The sequence below is a fragment of the Manacus candei genome, unplaced genomic scaffold, assembly GCF_025592945.1.
Source record: "Manacus candei isolate 608988 ecotype Guabito, Panama unplaced genomic scaffold, ASM2559294v1 h1tg000005l, whole genome shotgun sequence".
NCBI classification, from domain to species: domain Eukaryota; kingdom Metazoa; phylum Chordata; class Aves; order Passeriformes; family Pipridae; genus Manacus; species Manacus candei.
Window position 1 is genome coordinate 9023464 of NW_026138053.1, and position 20156 is coordinate 9043619.

Sequence of the window (20156 nt, forward strand, 5' to 3'; positions counted from 1 at the left end):
AGAAGAGCTGCCACCCAGCAAAGCAACATCAGAAGTAGAATGCTTTGGTTTCTTAGGGATCCCTGGATGTGTCCAGAAATGCCAACCTCAAATCACACTGAGGAACCTGGTTCTGAGCTTGCTGATGTTTCAATCACCCAGTGAAACCAAAGGAATCAACTGACCATCACAGAATGGTTTGCGTTGGAGGGGACCTTATAGCCCATCTTGTTCCACCCCCTGCCACGGGCTGGGACACCTTCCACTAGACCAGGTTGCTCCAAGCCCCATTCAGCCAGTGACTTTTCCAGTGCATGTTAGAAAAATCTGGAGCAAGAAAAACTGATGTTCTTCTGTGAGGACCCAGTTCTGTTAATTGGAGTGGTTAAGTCACTAAGCCATAACAATGCTTTAGCATTCAAGTCAAAAGCAGTCAATAATTTCAAGTTCCACAAGATAATTATTCACAAATTTATTGAAAGAATCCATCAATTGACTGTGGACCCATTACTGGCAGAATACATTACATAATATTATATAACTGGAAGAAAGTAGGCTTTTGGGCAGAAATATCTGTGAGGCCCTGGCACAGGTTGCCCAGAGAAGCTGTGGCTGCCCCATCCCTGGAAGTGTCCAAGGCCAGGTTGGACGGGGATTGGAGCAACCTGGGATAGTGGAAGGTGTCCCTGCCCATGGCAGGGTGTTGGAATCAGATGAGCTTTAAGATCCCTTCAACCCAAACCATTCTGTGATTATATGATAATTAATATATGATACAAGAAACCCACTGCATGATGTTCAAGATCCCCCTGTGATCAGGGAAATATTACAAGCATCACAAATAAGTCATTCAGGTCTAAAGTGACTTCAAATGATCAAACCCCTCTGTCCAAGGAACAACTCCTAAATTAGACAGCTTCACATCATACCTGTTTGAAGAAGTTTGTCACTGTCAGAGTAGCTGGTCTAAAACTGGTCAGGTTGCAAGCCTCATCCCCACTCGTGGTTCTCTCCAAGGAACGCCTCCCAACAATACTGGAATTCCTCCTCTCCGACCACGATCCTTTACGTTCTGCAAAAAATAAAAAGGGGAAAGAAATTAAAAAAGAAAGAAAACCAACAGTCCAAGAGCCTACTTTTGTTCCAGCCAGGATTTCCTTCACAAAAGGATGGAGGATGGCAGAAGAGGTGGTTATGCTCAGGCAACTCCACTCCAGAGGCTGTGAAGCACAGCTGACTCCTGCTCCTCTCACAGCAACCTCACCGCAATGCCTTACTGCTATTTTAAAGGTCTTTATCATGTTGAGATTTATGTATTTCTCTTGCTCTGAAAGATGATGAAGTTGGCAGTTTTGGGGATGCTGAAGAGCAGTTTCAGATGAGCTCACAAAGATTAATCCACTCCTTTGGAAAATGTTCATCAGCCTGGAACACTCTCTCAGTCTTAGAAGCTTGGTTTTAAATAATGTAACAGATGGTTTGCTTGTAAAATCCTTGAAAGATAAATCCATTTGTTATCATGGACTTTTCTGTTTTAGTTCAACCATGACCCCAGACTACCAGAAGGCCCAGGGTGTGGGGGAAGCGATAAAAGGAGCAACGGCAGCTACAGGGTATGTATGAATCAAGACTTCAGTAAACTCTGGACTTGCCCACATTCCCTCATGCAGGTGCCAAGGACTGTACCTCCTGTGCCAACTTCGACTTCCGTGGAATCTCTTTCCAAGCTCCCAGCGCTGCTCACAATGTTCATCAGATGAATGGCTGTCCAGGCAAAAGGCATCCGATACTTGCCGAGTCTCTGGCAAAACTGCTCTGCCTGGCCTTTCAGTTTTTCCAACTTTTCCTTATTCTGTGAAGAAAATAAATCAATTCAGGAGATTAAAAAGAGAAGAACAGGAACGAAGGTTCATTTAGCAAAATAAGTGAGGAATGATGGTGTCTTTTCTAACTCCCAACGACTGTTTTAATAGCACCTTCTAGAGGAGGATCACCAAGTGTTGTGGAAATGCAACTTCTGCTTCCCAAAACTGCCCTCAGGCCACCAGAGACAGGACAGTCTGACTGTCAGAGCAGCTGTTTCATGCTTTTAACCCTTCTGAACGGCCTGTCAAATCTCAGTGAGCTCATCTGCCCACTGCTCCTTCAAAAACATCTGAATTTTCCTCTCTGAAGTCTGAAATAGCCTTTCCTAATGTCAATTTATGCAGTAGGTACTCAGATCATCTGGAGTTGCATAGGGAACTCAAAACGTTGCTCAAATAAGTAGTATCATACTTTGTTGAGGAAAGAAGGGAATAAAAGAGAATTTTTCCATAATTCTGCATATTGCTCTTTAGCAATTTTTTGCTTTAGAAAGGTTGTTACCTACAAGACTTTAAGAAAACCTCAGACAGGGACTGGGTAACAACAGAGAAACAGCTGCGGCTCCAGTTCAGGACGTGCTTATGCACTTTGAAGGAGATGTTGAAAATTATCTTTTCACCCATATTCCCAAGCATCTTGCAAATTCAATTCCAAAATTTCACTTAGGAATACAGGAAACAGAGTTTTTTCACTTTTGTTATCTATACACCTGAGGTGAAAAACATTTATTTTTCATATTGTGGTACAGTGATATAAAGACAGACACAGACAAAAAAAAAATATAAACTTCTTCACCTAAAATATATCTGAACTTTAGGAAGGAAATATTTTATTAATAATTTGGTTAAAACTAACAAATGAACATCCCAGTTCCTTTGAAAAAGCATAATGGAAAGGCTCTGATTGCAAGGGCTAGAACCTCTGGTTTGCCCTTCACCCAGTCCTCACTGTTACCTTTCGATCTTCACTTGGCTCAACCCAATTGTACACAAAATCAGGAACCATTTTTGATACTCTTTTATAACCCTTCCAGAGGAAGGCAGAAGTGATGGGGTTAAGCTGCAGAAGCAGTGGAAAAGTCGGAAATTTTGCTGCAAATTCCCATCCAAGGCTGCCTTGACTTGACCCAGTTGTGAGCACAGAGCTGATCCTTTGGGATCGGGGATCACAAATGACTGAGCTTCATGGAAACCATACATCTCCCCTGCCAGCCACAAAAACTGGTGACCTTTAACAACTCTACCCCAATAAGGCATCAAGATCCAAAGGTCTTTGACTTTTTTTTGGCCTTTAGAATAGGATTAGTTTCTTAATTAAAAATGGATCCTCTTAAAGGCAGAAGCAGTATCAATGGCTTTAACAGCCATTGTAAGTAAGTCCAAGGTAAAAGAAAATGCTTTATGTTAATAACAAAACAGTTATTAAGTGCTTGTACCAAATTTAAACAAAACAATTCTTACCTTTGCTGCATCAGATTCTTTAAAAATCATATAAGGCTCTGCACACTCCCCAATATCTCCCTGCTGTAATACCTTTTCCAGCTGAAAAGGGAAAATAAACCATTATAAGGACATGTATCCAGCAAGGATTGTTAAATTAAACAAACACTGGGAAGCAAAAACATTCTTTCACAAGAGTTAAAGCTTGATTTCCCTTTGTGAGTCAGGGAACAAGCACTGCACTCAAGTTGTTAAAACCATTAAGTTCCCAGATTTCCAGCTATAACTGAATCACAAGTGTAAAATATAGGTCCAAAGGGAACATGTAAAAGTTTGGGTTTGAGCTGTTCTAGAGCCACTTTCAGCTCATTTTTAAGGTTTTAAAGACAGCTTACGCTATCTTCAGCATTATCACTTTAAGAGTTCTGTTCTTATCTCTATTCTCCATAATAAGGTCCTATTGCAGCAGCATAAACAGGTGACATGGATGCACTCAGGGAAAACAAGCATTATTTTAAATCAGATAAAAATATCAAATAATGAAATCAAAAATTAATCAAATCAAATAATTAAAGTTAGCCACAGAGTCTATGTTTGCTGCTCAAGTCTCTGAGTAACAAACTACTTAGCACTCAGTTCCTGATAGAAATATCTCCCCTATCACACGCCTGAAGACTGTTCCTCTCCAAACCATCCTGGCCCTTCCTCCCACACCCACCACTCTGCACATGCTGTTACAAGCTCAGAATATCTCTGAACTTCTCCCATGTGCCATTCATACTTCTCTGTTAGTAGAACTCCAAGAGACTACCACAAAGTAAGGAACAAAACTACTTTCCATCAAATCTTGCATTCCCTGCTGAGTTTACCAGTAATTCCAATTGTCAGAAAAGTGATTTCCCAGTAAGACCCATGTAAAAATTCACCCAATAAGGCACACAATGCATCTGTCTTATTTATCCCTGATTATATTATTTCCACTGTCAAATCAAAAAAACAGCTACGCCACCAGCTCCTCTTGGATCACCGGTTTTACAAGCACTAATGTGCATTCAGAAGCTCTCTTGTCCAGATCCTCATAAATATGGGATTTTCCCTCATATCTTCTAAAAATCAGAGGAGTGATTCTTCCCTGTGAGGGTGGTGAGGCCCTGGCACAGGTTGCCCCAAGGAGCTGTGGCTGCCCCATCCCTGGAAGTGTCCAAGGCCAGGTTGAATGGGGCTTGGAGCAACCTGGTCTAGTGGAAGGTGTCCCTGCCCATGGCAGGGGGTGGGACTGGATGAGCTTCCAACTCAAACAATTCTGTGTTTCTGTGACTCTATGAATACCTGTGCACAGGTAGAACATGATTTTCACAAAGAATTCAGAAAATCATGCCACAAATTGCAGATGAGAATATGCTTCAACACTACTGAAAGCCTTACTCTCACCTGGGATTGTTTTTGTCATGCCACAAAGCCTTAATTCATTTCCAAAAGATTATTCCTTGTGCAAGAAGCAGTTCCTGAAGAACACGCACACTGCCTATGATCTGAAAGTATGTCCTGAATTCCCCTTTTGACAACAGGATGATTTTTATGCAGAGACCAGACAAAAAGCCTGACTCAAATGCCATTCTGAACGAGCAACATTTGTATGCTCACTGAATCAAATAAAAGAAGAGAGAATAACTTTTATCTTTGTATACTTTATTCCAGGAGTGACCAATGTTGCATTTTATTTCAGTTATGGATCTCACTCCCTTAGCAGTTTCGGTTCTTAAATACATCTGAAAAATCTGGCTTAAGGGCATGTATCACTTTTTTAAATGAGATTCAGATCAATATGTATTTTTAAATCACTGACTTATCTATCATCTTAAGGAGTCAGCACATTGTTTCATAGGAAAACCAAGGTCAAGCCCGCTTATGCTGATTTATATCAAGCAAACCTTTGTGCTCTTCTCAGTTTCAATGCACATCTCCACTGAACTGTTGCTATTACAAAGGAACTTAAGTGAGAAAATCTGAAATGAAGCAGAACTGTGGTGCCACTGTTTACACTACTGAGAACAGAATCCTGCTCTCCAAGGGCAAATAAATGAACCGGTCAGCCAGATCTGCTCCTATTTTATTTTAAATAAAAAACAAGAGGCAATAACAATTTAAATTTCTCTGGCATTTCTTACCTTTATTACCAGAAAGACATCTTGAGAGGGGTAAGTGATAGAAAATATGGCAGATCTGGCCAGTGTGGATATAGCAGCAGGGGGGACATGAGGCCGAAGCATTCCCTTCATTTGTTCAGAATTTAAATCGAAGTAGAAATTCTCTGAAATCTAAGGAAGAAATTGGGGAGCTTCAACCACTAGTTATACTTTTTTTTTTTTTTTGTTAATTCTTCATAAACACAACAGTTTTAAAACACACATTAAAAAGTCCTCCTTTCAAACCATGCATAAAAAGAAAAAAACCAGTATTTTTAATTAAGAAATCAAGGCAGGACAGTGGAAAAGGAGAAAGAAAATGGAGCAAACAACACAAACTACCTATAAAATTTCTTTCAGCTCCTGTAAGGAATGTAATTCCATCACAGGACTAGGAACATCATTGCTATCTGAAAACACCAAGGTATCAAAATAGAAACAGAAAGAGAAAAAACAACATATCTTTAAAGACAGACAGTGAGTTTTCTACACTGATACACCAAATCCTCGACTGCATCAAGGCTTCAAAGCCAAAAAGGATGTGAGCTGGTTATCAACACCAGAGGTCACTAAAGAACTTACTACTTAGAGCAAAAAAAATGGGAGTAATGAGATGATAAAATTGGCTTATGAAATGTGATTTAAATATTAAACAAAGTTCACATAATATTCCACATACTCTCATCTACATAACTTAAATCTCGATGCATTAAATTCAGGTCTTAAAGAGATAAATGTCAAAATGCATATTTTTAACATTTTTCTCTCCACTACTGCTAATATCTAGAATAAGGAAAACCAAGAGACTCTTTAAATATTAAATACAGAACATAAATAGCCGAATAAATGTATTTTGCATTTTCAATAACTTAGATCTTGAAAGGACTCCTCAGTTTTGTTTAGATTTTAGCAATTTTAGCATGTATGACTTTTTTGTGCATTATTCAAGTGTTACTTGACCCACACCATGGTAAGTCACGAAAAAGAGATTAAGAAAGTCATAAAAACCTAATCTAAATAAAAGGTTTCAGTTACCTAAGTGGAGAAGAGACTTTTGAAAGCCAAAATTGGACTATATATATTTTTTTTTTCTGATTTCAGGCACTCACACATTAGATAATATTTTTAGAAAAGTGGTTATACCTCAACTGCTTTACTAAGCAGAAGAACACACAAGATGGCATATGAAATGCCTTCATCATTCTTCCAAGCACCAGTATGTCACTGAGTTTGTTTCCAGCATTAATTCCTTCCATTTTGCTTTTAATACAGGTTTGTAAAGCTTCAGTGGCAATGTCATCACTCAAATAATTAAAAAACCATACCTTTTTCTTTTCTTTAACGTCATACAAAGCCAAGCTTGCAAAAATGGGCTCAATTTCTATTTCGAATCTTGAAAAAAAAGAAACATAAAATCAGTTAACTTGCATTTTGTAACAAAGAATAACCAACCCCAAATCCTTCCTAGGTGATGGTGACTGAGATGTCAGGAACAGCTGAGCCATCCATTATCAGGTCCTGCTGAAAAGGGATCTTGATCCCCAATATCCCCCCCACTCCTCTCCTGTCCTGCTCCCTCTGCATCGCAGCTGATCCCTTCCAACAGGACCATTCTAAAAGCCTTTTCAACTCATTGACTCATTGAAAGCCAAGCAAAGCCACCTAATAGCTTCCTTAAAGGGAAAGGAATCATTAACTGGAATAACTGGGCCACTTAGCTCCTCTGATTCTCTGAAGAAGCTGCCCCATGTGCTAATGTAGTCTGCTGACCTGTTGACAGGGCTAAATGGCCAACTGGCTCCTGCCTCTGGACAGTCAGGGACAGGTATTTTGACAATTTTCAACACTTAACTGTTGTCAGAAAATACCAAGATCTCAAAAACAATTTCAGAAAGGTGCCAGCTTTTTGGAGTAACTGTTATCCAGTATTTATGCGAACTCAAACACTTCCCACAAGAACAGTAACTACCAAATAGAGCTGAACTTATTGTTGGATCACCTGGGCACTTGTAGTCCCCACAAAAGGATCCCCCACACATCGGGCCTTGCACAGAGCTCTCAGCTTTTCAGCCTGGAATTTGTACTTCCAGCAGGGAGAACACCACACAGGACTGCACCATCAAACAGGTGTTGTCTCTAGTTTCACAACAAAGGTGAGATTAACCTGAAAATGACCCTGCTTAGGTCATCTTAGCCTTCTCCCAGGGGAAAATAAGCTTGGTTTTGTGCTACTGAGGTGGCACAACCCCAGATGCTTGGATTACACCTGTGAGTACAGGTTCAGAGATTACTATAGTACACAAACAAGTAGATTTGCCATAAATTTACAGTCAGCAAGAGATGTTTAAATAGCAGAAAACACTAATTTCCAGCATCTAACTTATTTATGCCAAAGACACCATCCTTTCGACAGGAAGCTCCACTGCTACTGCATATTATGTTGTTCCAGTTCATAAAAGGCTGCAAAATCAGTTCATCTCTACGGCTATATTAGGTCCTGGAGTACTCTACGAGCAGGAGATATGTCCTACACATATATCTCAGTTATGAGCAGCAATGTAGGCTAACTGGAGCTCTCTAATAAGAAGGGTTGACCTAACTGAGGACACAGAAGATGAATACAGCAGTGTGGAAAATCAGTTTTGTACTTTATTTCTCCAAGGGAATAACAGTAAAATTTTACCTTGTGTTATTAGAGAAGAGTTATAGCCAATGAACCAGCTGCAGGTAACCCTATATTCAGGAGCTCCACTTCATTAAACTTGTTTAACAGGTTTCTATTCCTCCAGTTAATGCTTACTAAGTATATAAAGTCTTCACTCTTAAAGGGACACAGCCAAGGTTGTTGAGCCTAAACTTTGGCAAATCTTTGGCTGTCTTACGCTTTAAAGCTTAAGCATTTTTTAATCTTTGTCTTTTTTGTTTTCCCTCTTCCATTTCCTTGTTAGGGAGCTGAACACCAGTGACTGGCCAACTTAATAGCCCTGGATGAGTGTGGTGAAGCCCAGTGACATGGAACAGGTAGAGCTGGATAACAGCAAGGAGAAAAGCCAAGGGAGGTGAATATTTTCTCTGTCACACCAATAAGCAGAAAGTCTTGAAGATACAACTCTCTGATGCACAATACTGTGTAACTCAACCCTTAGAAAATTAACCTTTAAGCCTATGATCAAACATCTCTTCCAAGGGTAATAAACACAGCGATGGAATTTTCCAGATGCACATGGATACAACAGCAGATTTAAATTCTCAATTTCTGCAACGCAGCTCTCTCTTGGAGTGATACTTACTTAAGGGACAAACACTTTACCAAGAGTCTTTGGCCAAAGTGCTCTTTGGGTACTTCAGGGACACTAAGGCGTTCTATAGGCTCCTCCTGAAATTAGAGACATGACAGTTGTACAAACCACTGACAGCATTACAAAGCAAACATATGTATCACTTTTTTCTTCTGAGACACGAGCACCAATTTAATTCGAGGCTTCCCAGCATGTTGCATTCATCAGCAGCTATAAATATGCCAAATTAAATCCCTTTAATGTTCCTACATTACTGGGGATTGCATAACCATGAAGAAAAACCAATCTTCAGAAAGTAATATCTATGGCAACACACTATGCTAAAAAACACGAGACCCACAAAATAGCTGCAGTTCTCATGGATATTAAACATAGGTGATCTTAAATCCTTTAAATCTGTGGCAGATTGACGTGGCAGTCTTCACTTTTTTAGTCTCACCCACATGTATATAAAAATACCTCGTCTGGTGCTGGGTGTAGTGCAAAGAGCTCCTTGTGCCTACTGGACTTCCTCTGGTCCTCGTTGTGGTGGTCAATCTCCTCATTTGGGGTTCGGTCCAGTAAATTTGGGAGAAGGGCATCTGGAAGGGAGTTCTTCAGATCAAAAATACTGCAGGCCCAGCTGCCCCGGGGAGTGTCATCAATCGACATTGAGCGTCGCTTAAGGTCATCCTGAGATCCAACAAATTAAAGCAACTTATAATGGGAAAAGGAACTGCACTTTTAAAACAGAACTATAAATTAGGTTTTATGTAGCAAGGTTTTAAAGGCACATTACTTGTTCATCCTGGTAACTGTTGCCATCCGGAGCTTCATCAGACTCAAAGATCTGTTTGGGGAGCCCCTTTTGCCTCTCCTTCTGTTTGTCTAAGGTGTTGGGATTGAATCCAGTTCCCAGCTTGTGGTATCTGCAAAAAAAGTATTTCAAATGCGTTCTTAGCAGCCCTTTTGACCCCAATCCCAGAAGCAGAATCACAGAACAAACCCAGTATTATCAGTGTGGGTGCTCTCAAGGCATAAACTGCTCTCTGCAAACACTATTTCCAGTCAGCCTCCACTGGAGCTGGGTCATAATCCAGCAACCAACTACAATGTGACTCTGTTCATCTATAAAGCAACCCTGGGTGATGTCAAAAGAAGGACTATCAATGGCCAATTAAAGTCATCATAAAATGTGCAATTGTGATGCCAGGAGTAGAACAGGCCAAGAACACGAGGACTGAAGGCCAGTGGGTCTGCTGGAGCAAGAACTGACAATATTGGTACCTTGAAAACCACAACACCAGCTCAGGTAAGTCCTGAACACCTCTGGAGAACAGGTAACTTTCCAATCTCAACTAAAACAAGTGTCTTCCCAGAGCATCTTTGTAAGGAAATCGGGTCCTTCGGAGGTTTCCAGGGTGTAAGAGCACTTGGTAGCAAACAGTCTGTCTGCTGTTGCTGACAACATCGGATCTCTTTGACTAACAAATTTGTGGGTACCAAATGGCACCATGTGTGTACTTACACACACACACGGATAGAGCCATGGTCTCCTTACAATACTCACTGAAGTCAGTCCCCAAATTAGTGCCGGGGTCACATCTACAATTAATTGTTCCTACCATGCCCTGTTACTAAATTTACCACAGAAGGATGCACAGAGGTGTGAAAACCATGGATGTGCTAGAAGTGAATAACAAAAGGCAGGAGAAAAAGGAGGAATGCATTTTCCTTCCTAGACTATAATTCCTGAGAGTTGAACACTAGCATCTGTATAATCCTCACCTGGATGTCTTCATTTCCATCACACCTCCACCAGTAAGTGTAAATCCATTCTAAACCACACCTGACTTCCTCAGTCTAGCACACAGAAATTATGCTGCAAGGTTGAAATCACAATATGCTATTGTTTTTTACAGAGCAGTGAAGAGAACTTATTTACCTTTCCCAATATCACTAAAGGAATTACTCAATGGGAGATTTGCCTGCCCCAAAAACATTTTGGTTACAAAGACCTGTAGGCAGAGACTGACATACAGATTATTTCCCCTGGGGTGGTGAAGAGGAGGATGGAATGTCACAAGTCATGTTCTCCTAAAGCCAGAAGAGCTGGATTTTGCACCCTCAGAGCTAGCCAAGGCCCTTGGAAACTGTTGGCATTCTTACTTGGAAAACAATTCACTCCTTCCCAGCCAGGCTTTTGGGTTCTTCCCCTGCTCCAGCAGTAACTCTTTTATTTCTACTCAGTCCATTGCCACAATTTTATCCAAGTGAAAACTGCTATGAATATTTATGGAAGCGCCCTCCCTCCTCTGAAGGGGCAAGACAACCTTGGACTGGAGTTCAACAATTGCTCATCACACCTTCAACCCTTGAGGTCTTCAGCTTCATCCCCTCTCTGACACAGAGCACAACCTGCAGCCACTCACATAAGACAAAAAGCCTCCAAATAAACCTCCTCAGTGCAGGAATCACAGCCAGGAGTGCCAGGTACAACGAAAGTTGCTGAGAAATCAAAAGTGGGTGGCTGGGTGGGTCACACTGTCCAGGTCTATGGTGTATTCCAGACTCTGCTGCAAAAGCTGGGAGTTAATAAAGCATCTCCTTCCCTCTTGGTTTGTTTTTTTTCTGGGTGGGTTTTTTTTTTTTGGTATGAGATTACAAAACACATTTTTATTGGGTCACATTAGCAGTGCAAAGCATATCTTCAGCATCCCCTCAAGTGGTTCTCAGGACAACATTAAACCAGTGAATTGTAGCAACTGCCACAAGGGCAGAGCTGTAGCTGCAGTGGAGTCATTTGTAGGTGATACACATCACATGGATCACTTATTCCTTGACAGCAGCTCTTGAAGTCATCAGACTTCCAATCATCCGAGAGACTCTGTGTTCCAAGGAAAGCCACTCAGAAACCTTCCTGCTGATTTGCATGAAATAATCAATGCATGCACATTCTCTAAACTGTGAGTTCATTAGGTAAACGTTGTGATGGTTCAAATATTAGCGATTATTTGTTTAAATTAAGTACATTTCCAAAGTCTCTTTGGAAACCAATGAAAGCTGCAGAGGGCACCTTATCTATTAGATGGTTGTGATTGCACATCATAGCAGAATTAATGCAACTTCTCTCTAAAAAGAGCTAAAACCAGATGCAACAAAGAAAGAAACGAGAGCTGAAAGTAACTTCACTTGTTCACGTTCCCTAATTTCTCTACCATTGTAAAGGAGCAACTGTAGACTAAAATGCCCTAGATTTTCCCAAATGCCCCAGGGGATTTTGACGTCCAAGATCCAATTTTCCAAACACAAAGCATCATTTCAGCTAAACACAAAGCATCAGTTCAGCTAAACAGGGCAACTAAAAGCCAGGGCACATGGAATCAGTAGCCAGGACAGTAATTTTTGAGCCTCCTCATAGCAGTTAGCCAACCTGCAAAAATGTAAATATGAAATGAAGCTGCAAATACCACAGGGGAACTCACTTTCTGTTCACAATCGCCCAGTCTTCTGTGTAACTTCTGACACAGTCCCTCACGTGAGGGTCCATCTCGCTGTTAAAAGAATAAAACCACAAATTATAATTACACATTATAACGACTTCTTAAATATACATACTTTTACTTAGGTTTGCCTTTAATTTTCCAGCCCAATTTAATTTGCAGCCCAAAATTCCAGGCTTCAGCCCTGCAGACACTCCACGCAGAGCAATTAATTCCTCACCTCTCCTCAGGCACGGCCGACACGAGTGTCCGGCATTCCCGGGGGGTATAAACCACCTCGATGTCATCGGGGGGAAACTCCAGCAGGTCCCTCAGGGGTCCCGACTCCACGGCGAGCGGGTGGGTGATGAGATAGTCCTCCAGGTCCACGGGGTCCACAGCTTCTGTGAGCGGCACCTGGGGACACACAAGCCATGAGAGGGTCTGAAATCGAGGTGAAACAATAAAGAAAAATCACATGCACATCTTCTACTCTGCTTTTTTTAAACCAGTTCTTCTGCCTTGTTGAGGAATTTGATGCAACATCAGATGGTGATTAACCCTAGTGGTGTTAACCTCAGTTAACACATATCACAAAGATGTTTTGCATGTCTTATCTTTTATCTGATATTCCTCTGCATATTTCTCTGATGCATTCTATTATCACCTAAAAAACACAAATAAAGCCAAAAAAGGTTACAGCTATTTTCAAGAAGTTCAACAAAACTTAGTACCTCATTTCCCATGTGCATGACCCTGGATTTGTTTTGACCATGCTCTGATCACAAAGCGAACCTTGACCCTGATCCAAGATGCAGGAACCCTTTCTCCCTCAGGCACAGCTAGGAATCCAGACCAAGGCCTGATTTACCAGGAACTCAGGCAGCCATAGAACTCTAAAGAGTAACATTATTTGGAATTAAACCACTTCTCTGGGGAACACAAAATACAACCTTCATCTAGTGGAAGTTTAAGCTCCTCCCTCGTATCAGAGCCTTGATGATGGCATCATGACATGATGAGTCTGCCCATGCCAAGAGGGAACACTGTTCTAAATAAAATGGATACTTAAAAATCATCTTTACTGGGCACAAAGCCTGTACCTGAAGCACAAGGAATGAATGAACACGTGCACAAAAACAATAGATTTCAGGGCAGGGCTGATCTCACCATCCCGAGCTTTTTTTAGATTCATGAAAAGAAAATTTGCATAAACTGGAAGCATACTCACATTGCATAACTTGTATTTTTACATATGTACATTATAAAAATACATGTATATATTCTGATATGAGATCATTATGCTATGAAGCTATACATAAACATAGACATTAAGAAAATGAAACACTAAAAACAAGTTTTGAGGAACCTGTCTCTACAGCAACTGACAGATTTCCCTAGAATTCCCTGGCACATGCCAGTGAGGCTGAGTGGTTTAACAAGAGTCACAAAAACACATTAAAATTCAGCAGTTTTTCTCTTCTAACTTCCTCTTTCCTGTCATCCAGATGATTTCTGTGGGACAGGGAACTATCCTGTAGCTTGTCTTGTGTTGATGACTTTAAAAAGAACATTTAGTACTTCAGTTTTAAATGTGCTTCTAAGAAAAACTGCTATACAAATCCCAAATTCCAGTTTTAAAATTATTGCCACAAAGTTCTAAAATGAATCAACTTTTTATTCAAGGAGAAGATTTGGCTAACACAGAGGGTGTTGAACGAATCTCCCTACCACACCCACCCTCAATGATTCCCATTTTCTTAAAACTCAGAAGGCTAATCCTCCAGCAGAAAAACAGAGTGACTTCAAGGAAGTCAGGTAAGTTGGACCAATGACTTTAGGCCAGATAAGAATCTGGTTCATCAAAAAAATACAATGTCTAGACACTTAGCATTTGTTTCTGCAATTTAGGAAAATGATATAAATTCATTTCTGTCCTAGTTAGGACAGCTGAGATCAGTTCATCATGGTGGGTGTAACCCAAAACTGTATTCTATAGCCTTCCATGTCATTTCCCAGAAACTAGACTATTGTTGTCAATAGACTATTCGCACCCTCTGCCCATAGAGCATGGTGGGTGTAACCCAAAACTGTATTCTATAGCCTTCCATGTCATTTCCCAGAAACTAGACTATTGTTGTCAATAGACTATTCGCACCTTCTGCCCATAGAGCCTGACTCCTCAGGCTATAAACTAGGTGTTAAGAGGCCTGTGAGATAGGAGGATGTTTCTGTCCTCACACCCTTTGTGAACTCCCCGCCCTGAGGAGAGTACCAAGCATTCCTGCCTGAACTGGAGGATATATAATCTTGGAGTTTTGGAACATTTTTCAACCCACTCGTGGGATCCAGAGGACGGCTGCATCTCATCGCTCTCAACCAGACTTAGACCACCACTGGACTGCGATCACCAGTTCTGGCCAGACTGCAGCAGCTCTCCCACCAGCAGGTTCTTCCCCTCTCCCTTTACTTTGGACTCAAACAGGGCCCAAGGAACACCACTTTGTTCAGGCCCCAGGGTACTGGGTTACACATTTGGGTTTTTGTGGGTTGAGACCAATTGTTTGTTTGTATTATTGTACTTACTGTATTATTTTAATAAATTGTTATTCTGACTTATAATCTCTCCTTTGAGTTGGGTTCATTCCCCCTGCTGGTTAACTTTTAAACCAGCACAATTTCTGTGTAAAGAAATGCATCATCAGAGAAGGGTTGGAAGGGACCTTAATGACCATCTAGTTCCAAGCTCCTGCCATTGGCAAGGACACTGTGCACTGTGATATGATGCAATATCATCATCATCATCTATTTAACTCTGACCTCACAACCTTTTTTCCCCTTCTAATCCTGGACTCTTGAAATAGATTCAAAAGATGTGATTTGGAGAGCTTCTGTGAATACAAAACAGATACTTTTCTCTGTTTTCATCACTGCAATGCTTGCAATGGAGCAGAAGTTGTCATTGCTCCTTCCCACATCACAGCTGACATGTCACCACCTCAGCCTGTTCCTTACAAACAGACAGACCAGCTCCATTTGGCAGGAGATCACTGAGGGGTGACAGTTTATCCCTGAGGAATAACATTTGAAGTCTTATTTTCACTCCTCCTGCCGACCTCCCTTCCACACTGGCAGCTCCAACGCTGAGGCACCTTCCAACGCTGAGCTGCCTGTGCAAGTGTTGTGTTTGAATTTGCACAAACTCATTTACCTGTGATTCTCTAACACAGAGGAACCTCTCCCTCATTCCCTCCAATCTTTCCACTCCACTCATCCCAATAAACAGAAGGAAACTACAGAAAGACAAGGAAAAATAACCTGTATTAACACAGAGCTGAGGGAAACACAAAGGGCCCAGCAAACATAGGGCAGAGACTGTCACTGCCAAAAACCCACCATGTTTCCTCATTCCTGGCATTTCACATCTCAAATTTCACTTGTCCAACAAGAGCACTGGACAAGAGATGAATGAACTGGCTATGCTAGCTAAAAATTACCGGATACAGAAAGGCAGGTGGTGCTTAGGGGCTATCCATGCGCTCCAGGGGTTTCCAAGCCCTTCAACCATCTCAGGATTAGGCCCAAGGTTACACTTCACAATCTTCCAGTTTGTCTCTCTGGTAACTATTGTACCATGAAGATGTAAACAAACATAAAAGTCAAACCCAGAGGCCCGTGTTAGACTCACCATCTGTGCAGCCAGAAATACTGTCTAGCACCTGAGTAAACAGGCCAAACATAAATTCATGGGTATGAAGAGGAACTACTTGGTGTCAGACTATTGGCACGTAAAAGGCAAGCACATTATTTTAGGCTTTGGATATTTGTGGGGGGAAAAGTGATGAAAGAGGAGGAGGAGGAAAGAAGGATGAATAAATGCACCAAGAAGAAAATGAACCTAAATGGTTTCTCTGTGTGTGAATGGAACCACGAGAGCTCCTCTCATGGCTCCTGCTGCCGATGGCTTAACCTTTTCCCTGTCTTGCTTCACGCTCCTGCATCACCCTGAAGGTGTGGATGGGAACAAGGACACACACAGCACACCAGGGTCTATTCCTATGTTACCAAAGCATCAGTCACCTGAAATTGCCACACGAACCCATCAGATGGAACGTGCACACTGAAGGAGTTGGACAAGTTCAGATAAAGACCAGGTTACCCAAACTCAACATCCCACTGATGGAGGAGTAGAACCTGCTCTGCCATCTCACCTCCAACTCCCCAGCCCAGCTTACCTCCTCAGGAAAAACGTGGACAGGCACTCAACAGCTGATTCCCCTGGCCTGTTTGGACCATCATACTTTGTACAGCCGATCTCAGTCATCAAAGAATAGCAAGTCCCCGTCAGCTGCACATTAAAAGGTTTCAAATCTGCTGCAGCTGAAATGGGGAACAGCTGAGGAGGATAAAACTGTGCTCTCCCACAGCCCTGCTTGCTGGCAGGCTGCAGAAAGCAATCTTCGTCCTGCTCCCAGAAAAAGCCTTTTCAATTCCTCCTGACAGCTCCTGGGAACCAACAGTAGGAGGTGCCTCTTCCACAAAACACAGTCAGTTCTTCTTCATTGGACTTCCAAAGGCAGAAGGACAATTCCAGTCAAGTATTTGCAAATGTGCAGCCCATCTACCACCTGGCTGATCATCCCGGAGTGTTTTGTATTGGAAGGGACCTTAAAGCCGATTTTATTCCAACCTGCCATGGGCAGGGACACCTTCCACTAGACCAGGTTGCTCCAAACTCTGTCCAACCTGGCCTTGAACACATCCAGGGATGGGGCAACCACAGCTTCTCTGGGCAACCCGTGCCAGGGCCTCACCACCCTCACAGGGAAGAATTTCTTCCTAATATCTCATCTAAATTTCTCCTCGTTCAGTTCAAAACCATTCCCCCTTGTCCTACCACTATCTGCCTATGTAAAAAGCCACTCGCCTTCTTTTTTATAAGCCCTCTTCAAGTACTGAAAGGCCTCAATGAGATCTCCCCAGAATACTGGAGTGTTACCATAAGAAATCCTTGCCAAGGTGTCTGTTTCATCCAAGAAGTTTATTAATACCCTCCAGAAACCATAATGTGCAAAAGTCCTGAGCATCTTCCCAACCAGGACTATGGAATAACCTAAATTAATGGCAAATACATGCTAAAAATATGCAAAGAAAACCTGCTCCCAGAACTGCTGCTCTTTTAAAACATACTCTTTGATTTTGTGTGGGCTGTAATTACAGATGAAATTTTGGACAACCTTTCAGACAATTCCTTAGAGATTTCACTTGGTCTTTACCCCATGATGACACTGTCACCTCACTGAGGGCAAGCACTATTCTGGAGCTATTAAAATGAACAGGACTACACTGAGAGAAAGGGCAGCTCAATATGAGTAAGAGGGGCATAACCTGTTCCCTGCCAACATAAACACTGTGTTTATCACAGTCCTGATAAACTGAAAATACAGAAGAAATCAAATAGGACTCTCTTTTTCAGACTTACACAGCCCAACTACCCCAAATCAAACCCATCACTTTCAAATAACAATCCTGCAAAGGTATGTCCTTAACCTGACCATAGACACACGTTCCATCAGTTAACTAAGACACCAGCCTGCTTGATTTGGCTTCTACAGACTATTTAATTCACAGTGTCCACAGGTGCACCCGTGTAGTTGCAGTCATGGCTCTCAGCAGTTGCACTACAAACCTCTATTTCAAAGGTTTACAACTCTCCTGCAACGGGGACACTCAAGCTTTCTTTTTTAAGGTTGTGTTATTCTTCACTGTTACATCCCCTTAAAAGCTGGAAAATAAAATCTCGTTTCCTATCGACTTTGCCCTTCTCCAGACAGCAAACATTGTATTTTGCTGTAGCTTTAGTGCACATGTCTCTCTCCTATTTATTGCCTTCTTTTGAGCACCTACCTGTATCATCATCATCATCACTTACAAAAGAAGCACCTGCACAAATCTGGCAAGAGGGGCAGAAGCATCTGTGAGAGGATGTAGCATCACTCCATGGAGGGTAACACAAACCTCCATTTACCTTGCCCAAGCATCCCAAGGTAGCAGAGGGATAATGTGGAGGGAAAGCTACACCCAGGGCACCGCACTGCAAAGCTCACAGCTTATTCCGCCCCACCACAGAAGCAAAGGCAAATTGGGATGAGACCTGCTCTGACACAGCATTCCTGAGAACAGCCTGAGCAGCCTCTCCCTCACTTCCTGCCTTACTGAGCCAAGTACACCTGTGCAGGGACCTGAGGACCCCAGGGCTGCTCTCCTGGGCGCTGCACAGCAGCTCAGAATGGCATCTCAGTAACAACTAGGGCAGAAAAAGGGACAATTATTATCTCCATCTCACAGGGACTGACTGAACACAGAGCCCTGATGTCCATAGGCATTCCAATTTTTGCCAGAAGGACTTTAACCTATCCCTTCCTACACAAACAGCTGGGCATAGCTGGTATTTCTAGAGCCTGTCGCAGAATTTGTTGCCCAACTCACGTATGTTGTCCTGACCATCATGAGTGGTCTTGTGGGACATGCTCTAAGCCACACACTCAAATCCCAGCTATGATTTTGCAGACTTTTCCAGCTTGTGTATGCCAGCACAGCCATGAAAAACAACATTCCCTCACATTTCCTTCTCCCTCCCTCACCTCTGCCCTCACAAGATGCTTTATCTCACAGGGAACCACACCAGCATTTTAAGAGGTTATGATATGACAGCATGGCAGGATGCATCTGGTAGAACAAGGATTTGAATCCAAGCTGCTTGTGGCCCAGTCAAAGCCCAATTTTCCTTTTATCTCAAAGGAGATGCCTAATTCCCAAAGGCAGAGACCCAGCTTCTGTGAGGATCACAGCACAGTCTGGGGCCCTGTAAAATCACAATGGCAAAGACTGGAAGGTTGTACCTCCTGCCTCCTGTGTAGGAGTAAAACTCCCTGCAAGGATGTGATAAGGGACCTTGAAAAATTAACCTTGCAGAGTTCCTCATCATACAGAGGATCCTGACTACTATTTTTACTTGGCAGCCAGGCACTTCTTCAAAATCAGGGTGGTATTTCTTGCCAATTTTGAAATCAGGACAAAGTTCCATCTTAGCTTCAAGACCTCCTTAAATATTAAACAATTTATAACGTGCTAAAACTGCAACAGATTGCACCAAAGCTTCAAATTCTAAATTAATACCAACTTCCCACCCACTGACTCCCTGGGCAAAATCCTGGAAGGACAGAAGCAGCAGATTAACATTTCAAAGCTGAGCCCCAGCCTTCTCTCAGCTATCTCTGGGTCTCCAGGGCAAACAGTCACTTCCCTTGCTGAGCAGTCAGGAATGCAGATGGCCTGTTCTTGTTGTGGCAAAATCCTGTCACCCTTAAAGGGATACTGGTATCTCAGGGAACAGGAGTCAAAGCTGATGTACCTTAGGGAAAATTCAGCATAAATCTGAGAATACAGGAAATATGCTAAAAAACCCACAAAATTTGCAGGCAGGTTAAAGAAGGTAATGGTTTGTGAAATATATCTGCTAAACAGAGGCATCAGATTTATTTTTAAGTGTGAACTACAGGCAAGTCAGTCTAAGAGGTTTTGAAACACGAGCAGTGCAATATTAACGTTGACAGTGCTTAAGTAATTAAAAAACATGTCTTACTTGCATAAATTACATTTTCTTTCAACTAAACACTCCAAAAATAATCCAAATGGATCCAAATTCAAAGAACCACATTTGTCTACTGACATCCCTGCATTTCAGAAAACACATACTCCTCATTTCAAAAGCCTGGTGACTGTTGAGCACAGAGAACTTCTGCATTTAATTTTCTGGCTGCATTTATAATATGTGAAAATATTCAAATGAACCACGGAGATTCCTAGGCAATCTCTACTTTCCATCAACCACAGACAGCTCCCAGCCCTCACCAAGGATGACAC

The 20156-nt window shown here is 41.9% G+C and overlaps 1 protein-coding gene across 15 annotated transcripts in view; it reads right to left on the bottom strand.

Annotated features, from left to right (window-relative positions):
- Window positions 1-20156, bottom strand: part of DOCK7 (dedicator of cytokinesis 7) — a 96604-nt gene that overhangs the window by 60141 nt on the left and 16307 nt on the right. For all 15 annotated transcript variants that reach the window (XM_051796298.1, XM_051796296.1, XM_051796292.1 and 12 more), the window contains exons 3-12: window positions 12472-12647; window positions 12234-12302; window positions 9548-9677; window positions 9229-9441; window positions 8761-8846; window positions 6796-6862; window positions 5453-5602; window positions 3306-3386; window positions 1666-1831; window positions 909-1051 (exon numbers count right to left, since the gene is read on the bottom strand). In XM_051796298.1, the coding sequence (XP_051652258.1) occupies window positions 909-1051; window positions 1666-1831; window positions 3306-3386; window positions 5453-5602; window positions 6796-6862; window positions 8761-8846; window positions 9229-9441; window positions 9548-9677; window positions 12234-12302; window positions 12472-12647 (1281 nt within the window). The remainder of the gene's footprint in view (window positions 1-908; window positions 1052-1665; window positions 1832-3305; window positions 3387-5452; window positions 5603-6795; window positions 6863-8760; window positions 8847-9228; window positions 9442-9547; window positions 9678-12233; window positions 12303-12471; window positions 12648-20156) is intronic.